Source organism: Lissotriton vulgaris, chromosome 11 (assembly GCF_964263255.1).
Source record: "Lissotriton vulgaris chromosome 11, aLisVul1.2, whole genome shotgun sequence".
Lineage (NCBI taxonomy): Eukaryota > Metazoa > Chordata > Amphibia > Caudata > Salamandridae > Lissotriton > Lissotriton vulgaris.
This window is the reverse complement of record NC_141699.1, coordinates 275,783,548-275,790,534: the sequence shown is the minus strand read 5'-3', so window position 1 is coordinate 275,790,534 and position 6,987 is coordinate 275,783,548. Positions and strand designations below refer to the sequence as shown.

General features: G+C 45.4%; 1 protein-coding gene across 2 annotated transcripts in view; it reads right to left on the bottom strand.

Annotated features, from left to right (window-relative positions):
- Positions 1–3,533: 3,533 nt before the first annotated feature.
- The window catches only part of AP1B1 (adaptor related protein complex 1 subunit beta 1), a 320,810-nt gene continuing 317,356 nt past the window's right edge, over positions 3,534–6,987 (bottom strand). For both annotated transcript variants that reach the window (XM_086943235.1, XM_086943236.1), the window contains exon 21: positions 3,534–4,364. In XM_086943235.1, the coding sequence (XP_086799361.1) occupies positions 4,290–4,364 (75 nt within the window). In that variant the 3' untranslated portion in view covers positions 3,534–4,289. The remainder of the gene's footprint in view (positions 4,365–6,987) is intronic.

Below are 6,987 nucleotides of genomic sequence, written 5' to 3'. Positions count from 1 at the left end.
ACAGCAACATGTGGCCAAATATTGAGTGTAAATATATTGCAGATCCTCCTTGCCTAGTTGGAGGTGATCAGCTCTGCTTGTTCAACATGACTTTTGGCAGAAGAAGTATGGGTACAACACGCCCACAGTCCAGATGAACCTGAAAACATTCCCCAGGGAAACATTGGGTGAGAAGCGTATGAGGGGAGAAAAAACAAGAACATTCTACTGTGCTGGGTTGTAGCAGAGAGGTTAACCTCAGTCATAATTATCATCATCTTACTTTATTCGGTAATCTGTACAAAACACCATCAAAGTATACAAAAGATAAAAACACAAATGTATGTACAATTAAAATAGTAGTAAACCATTTAGAGCACACATACAGATGACATCCCAAAACAGGGTAAAACAAAATATAAAAATTCATCCCTCATAGTCAAGCTATACAGTCTACCAATCAATTAAAATGCTGGACCATGTATACCAACTTGATTTTTGAGATACATGTACAACGTAGGGGGGAAAGGATTAAAAATGACTTCGTTATTATAACAAAACTTTTAATGGATCAACCAGAAGGAAAATAAAAAACGACTAAGAGCAAATACTATTGGCCCTGATGTATCAGATTTTAAGATCCTGAAGGCAATCTGGTGCAGCCTAGCTCCCAGATTGAGACATAATGGTCTAATCCATTTCCTGCGCAGCTACCTATACTTTGTACAAAAAAACAGGATGTGTCCTTCAGACTCGTGAGCTTCACGGCAAGCAGGGCAGAGATCTAAAACCAGGTTAGTCGCCTCGTTCCCCGGAAATTTAAGAAGCAGGTTGCCATATCTAAATCGAACATACAGGCTCTTGGCAAGGGGGTTGTAATCAAATCAAGGAAGGGTTCAAACAAAAAACTTGATTTAACATTTAAAAAGTTAGATGTTAACTGCCCACTACCATTGTTATTGCTATATAGCCCCCTATTACACTCCAATACGTAGCTTTGAGGGTCAAAATATCGCGTTTGATGGCCTTTTCTGGGTGCTCCCACAAGACCGTCAGGTTTAGCAGTTTACACCATTTGGCAATATGTCTGAACCACGGTAGTTGTTTTGCCCCATTCAGTGCTAGGACCTCAGTCCTTTAGGGATATATTTCCACAGTGGTCTACCAGTAACAAGCATCCGTTCATGTTGAGAGATCATGTCAGTTGGGCCGCTACAGAAAAAAATCCAGTTAGCCACCCAGATGGGTGTCCCAGCTCAGGGAGAAGGTAGAGTGACCACAGTAGCCTGTGCTTTTGGAAGACTGAATAAACAACCCAATTTCAAGGTTGGAGGGGTCCATCCATGAGTGCAGGTCTGTGTGAACTTACTAGAAGCCATGGACCTCAGCCAAGAAATTACCTTGGTGTTGAAGCTGTTGTCATCGCAAGAACCACTGGAGGGCCCTCTTTTCCCATCTTGTGTACGGGAAAAACTAGACGTTTGAGGTACAGCAGGCTTAAGACCTGCGGGACTGGGAGATGTATTTAAGTCAGAAATCTCAGGATCATTTCCTGATATCCATTACCCTCTGAGGCCTTGGCTTGTGTCTAGTATGGCACCTACAAAGGTCAATGTCTGCAATGGATTGAAATTAGATTTTTTGTGAAAGGATGGTAAAGCCAAAGTTGCAGAGAAGAGGTATTGTCTGTTGAAGATGCTCCTCGACCTGTGCCAGGGACTTTGTCTTCACTAGATAATAGTTCAAGTATGTGCATAAATGGACTCCAAAAAGATCTCAGAGGGGCCACCACAACTAATAGTACGTGTGTGAAAATACAAGGTGCCATAGTCAGCCTGAAAGGCAAGACTGCAAACTGTTAATTCTGGGACCCCCCTCTGGTGAAACTCAGCTAATGTTTGTAAGAGGTAAGAACTTGAAGATAGAATGAGGCACTGTGGCTGTACAGGAAAATCAAACAATCCCCACATTCAGGGCTAGCAGACCTTGGCTCAGGGATAGCACCCTGAACTTGTCCTGTTGGAGGAATACGTTTAGAAGGTGGAAAATACAGGATAGTTCTCACAACTCAGTAAAATCATGTGTCCTTTTGTCTAGAGGCACCCAATCTACTGCCTGTTAGTCAATGTAGGCCAGGACCTCTGCCACGAGAATTGAGGTGTGAACCGGAGGTTGTGCCCTGGCATAGAGGATGCGGTTCGGTGATAGGGGCAAGAAAGGTAGCACATAACCCAAATAGATCAAATGCATTATTGAGAGGTCCATCATGACTGTTGCACAAGTTATGGAAAATGAGGCCCTCCCCACCACTAGCAGATGTTGCCTTTCACGGAGTCAGAGGATTTTGAGGCAGCACAGATGACAGATAATGGTGGAGATGTATCTGCTGCTGTTGGTTTTATTCAGTAGACCAACCTCTGCCGCAAAAGTAGGGGGTACAGTTGTTGGGGTGTCTGAACAGGCTGAGAAGGTTATCTCGGTCAGGATTGCACTGTCCTGAAGTAGCCACAAAACCTTTCTACATGGTAGGTGGAAGTGCTGGGGCCAGCATGCAATCCGTAGCTCTACTTCTTTCAAGTGTCTAGGGAGGAGGTGGCTTTCACTCAGTACAGCTGCTTGCAATCAAAGGACATGCCCAGAAGTGTGGCTTGGGCACATGCAAAGTAGCCATTGGAACGCATCTAAGCATGCTTGTGCAGCGTGACAGCCGTGCTCAAGATTCAAGCAAAGTTGTCATTAGAATCAAGGCCATACTTCAAAACCTGTTTGAATGCATCCAAGCCATAATTGACCACGTTTAAAACAGTCACGCTTCTTCAACACTCAATCAGGAGGAACCATTGGGAAGGCAACGGAGTTCTGCTCCAAGTTTGGACAACCAGTTTGAAGTGTGAAGATAATTCTTAAGGTGATGAATCTACAGGAAGACGTGTCCGTCACAAAATCACAACACCCATATAATTACTTTCTTCTCCAAGTGAGGAACATACATAGTGGACGTGTGACCCCTGGCTTCAGTCTGGTGAATTAGTTTCTACAAAGCACAGCAACATTTATTCACTCTGTATTCTCACTAGAGGGATTATCCTGAAATGGCAGGTTTCCATTCACCGGACCACTGAGCCTTTAGTCTCCTCTAATGAATCGAGATGCTTAGTTTCTTTGCAATCCAATCTTCACCAACTATCTAAATGAAACAGCCTACAGGGACAGGCCATCAGGCGGTGTTTTAGGTTTTTTTTGGGGGAGGGTGGGAGGGAGTTTAACAGACAGAGAGGTAGTCCTTTGTCAATGGTCCAGAAGAATAATTTAAAGGGTGTTACACTTCTTTAGAAATATAAAATGAGGAAAGGGGAGAAAGGGAATGCACAAATCGAGAGATGGTCCATCTTTTTGCTGATTCAGTCTTCGTCAAGTCTCTAGATGGATCAGTTACAGGTGCACACACATCTGAAGAGCTCTATGGAGTGAAGCAGGAGGAGGGGAAAACATACATTGTCCATGAGCCCATTCTCCATGATAACTTAGAAAAAAACTCACGAAACAGTACAAGATTAATGTTACAATCATTAGAGGTCACCTTTATTCAATCATTTCGTTATTTTTTTTTACACAAAAGAAAATGAACTATATATATATATATATCTGTAAATATTGTCGTTCTTTTAACCCTCAGGAAACGGGGCACGGCTGAAGCACACCAACATAGGGGAGGTTCAATACAATGGCCTCCAGAAATGAACAATATTAGTGTTCCTGTATGTGGAAGATGAAAACCTCATGACCGAAATAGGAAAAATATTTCTAGGTGTCAGTTCAGAGAGGAGTCCCTTCAACAGGGGTCTTTCCAGTTCACTTCACCACAACTGAAATCATCTCAGACACATTTCTTTTCACACGTTCCAATATGGTTAAAAGACGGGTGGCAGCAACAGGTCTTCATAAATTACTGCCCAAGTAAGATGGGTGTACAAACAGGATGGGGAGGCAGGAGGAGACGGAACAAGAGAAAGGGAACAATGAATTAAAAAGAGCGTGTGATGGAGGCTGAATGAAGAGAGCATAAGAAGGAGAAGAATATTACCGTATTTAAAAACAGAATTTTTCCCATCAGTGTTTGACCTTTCTGTTTAAAAAACTTCTCTGGCAGGGTGGTCATTATCTGACAGCATTTGGTCCTTGGTCAGGACTAGAAAACACACACAGACATACACACATACACTGCACCCAACTGCCGAATCACTGATTCACCTTTCCTGAGTGGAAAGGAGTGATCGAGCAGTGAAAGCTGGAAATTTCCAAATGGCTCTTCAGTTCTTCAGTATGGTTTCATAGGCTTGAGACACGTATAAGGAAACCTCAGGTGCTCTGCACTTTAGAGACAGCTGCAGTGTAAAACAGAGAACAATATTAGCAAACAGTTGGAGAGAAACAGTTATTCAAAGGTTAGCGCCAGTTGGGTCTGAGAACAGTTTAATAAGAAGGTTAACCAAACTTCTTAAAACCATGAATTACATTCCAAATCCCAGTAGGACTTCATTAGAGCTACTAAATAGAGCCAGAAGCCACATTCCACAATGATCTATATAAGGAAAGCAAAGCCATTCAGAGCTTGGGTGAGATACATTTTTGTTACTCAAGCAATGTTTTCCATTGTTCGGGGAGCGTTTCCTCCTTACCTTACTAAGCCTGTGTGAGAAGTTGGCCTGGTATATGATGTTCACTATTCTAGTGAGCACCTTGCACCAGTCCAAACAGCCCTTATGGTGATGGTTGTAAAGTCAACCTTATAGACCAGCTATCCTAGGGGTAGCATGGACAAAGCAGTCTTAGGCTAAACTCAAGAGGGCATGTGAAGCCAGCTGTTTTACCATATGTAACTCCCTTAATACCAAGTGAAAGGACACCACACAGGATATATATAAAATATATATGTTATTTATTACTAGACAAACCCTCTGAACTCTTTATGAGGTCAGAGGTCTAAGCACAATACAAGATAATCAATTTAAATACAATAAGTTGCACAAAATACAGTAGGGCCCTAGGGGCACGCTAAACCATATACTAAAATAGTGGTATAAGGACCACTACAAGGAAAGTGAATAGGCCTAGGGAATCGCTGGGGCTACGCTGAGCTACCAAGTGTTAGGAAGCAGGAGACCCACAGGAAGCGGGTGCAGTGTCCAATCACGCACGCAGGTTACCATAGAGAATGAATGGGAACGTACAGGTTACAAACTAGTTCTTTGAGGGCACTTCGGACTCGACGAGGTGAAAGTTACTTGAAACCTAGACAGTTGGATAGTTGATACCCACAGGAGCACCGAAGTATTCGCGTTACCTCACCCACAGGAAGCGGGTGCATAGGTGTCAAAGAGTGTCGGGTTTCTTTGTCGAATCCTATGGAGCCTGGAAGAAAGATGCTGCAGGCGACCAGGAGAGAAGTGTCTGGATAGATCCAAGGGTGGATCAAAGATGAAGAGGACCCGAAAGCAAAGGGTATAGAGTCTGGGTCACTAGCCAGTGACCAGAAAGGAACCAGGCGATGTCGTGAAGCAATCAGGTGCTGATGGGAAGATGGTCTCTGCAGCCACGTGGACCAGGAGACGTCGACGACGACCAGGAGTCAGGCACGGACTGTCCCACAAAGGCTCTCGCTGTCTGCGGTGTCGGCTTCAGGATTGGAGTCAACAAGCTTTGGCAAAGGCAACCCACGCAGGAAACAAAGTTGGCTTCTTACTCAGACCAGCAAGGTCTGAAGGGCTGCTTCTTTTGAGGGAAGCGAGGGCCAGTCTGGAGCAACCAGACCAGCTGTGTAAAATCAAAGGATCGTCGCCAAGATGGCCACTAGCCAACGGGCAAGTGATCGGGCAGACGCGTCGAGCAGGAAAATGCAAAAGGGCCCCCGCAGAACTCGTGGAGTGTGTAAGGCTGATCTTTGGTGCAGATGCTGCTCGGGGCTGGGGCTTCTCAATCCCTAATGCACAGCTTCGAGGGAGCCTCGGGTGCTGCACAATCAGCTAGTCGTCGACTTTTCAAGATGGCCGGTCCCACGTCTCTCGTCGCATCCACGGGTCTCAGCTTTGCAGGGACTGTGGATCGGGCTGTTGGATGTCTGGGAATCCGGTTCTCGTCGGGCTCTGTGCTCGGGCTCCGGCGGGAGCGTCGACAAAGCAAGTCCGTGATCGCTGGGTTGGTGCCTGCATGTGCAGGGTGGTCACTCCTTGACCACAAGGGAGATTCTTCAGTCGTCTTCTTGTAAAGTAGATCAGTGAAGGTCCAGAGTTTCGTTTCAGAGTTTCAGTCAGGATAATCTAAAGTCTTGGGACTCGGCTCCTACCTATATACCAAATCTAGGGGCTAGATTACCAGCTAGGTCCCTCCTATGGGTGGGACCAGGGAAGGGGGTGGTTACACCCCTTTCCCTTTGTCCAGTTTCGTGCCAGAGCTGGGGCTGGAGTGCCCCATCACCGGTTTGAACTGGAATATGCATGGGACACCTTGTGTGCCTCAGGCAGTGTCTCATTTCTTTCAGCCCTCCCTGCCCCAATACACAAACGCCTGTCTGGGGTGGTGCTAGCACATCCCAAGGCAGGAAACATATTGTCCAGGCCTCCCTCGCTGGAAGGACTCCCAGCAGCAGGAGGTCAGACTTGTGTCTGTGGCAGCAGCATCCATTTTGTGATGCTAAGGCTCTGGTTAACTTTAACCGGGATTAGTAGGAACAACATGTCTTCTCCCTCTAGAAGGGTGGAATCCTCCCCTCGTCGCCAGAACTGGCGAGGAGGCAGTATTCCAAATTGTATGACACCTTACTCGACATGTTTTGATAAAGCGAAACCAGAGTTACATTTAACCGCGAGGTTCATAATGCACTTAAGAGTATATGGTATGGTAATATCCTAGAACAGCTATAAGGACATGGTTCCGAAAGCTGCAGACAGGCTCAGCTCATGCTAGAGCACCATCTCACATAAAACCAAGCACTCTGCCTCCAGGATTGTT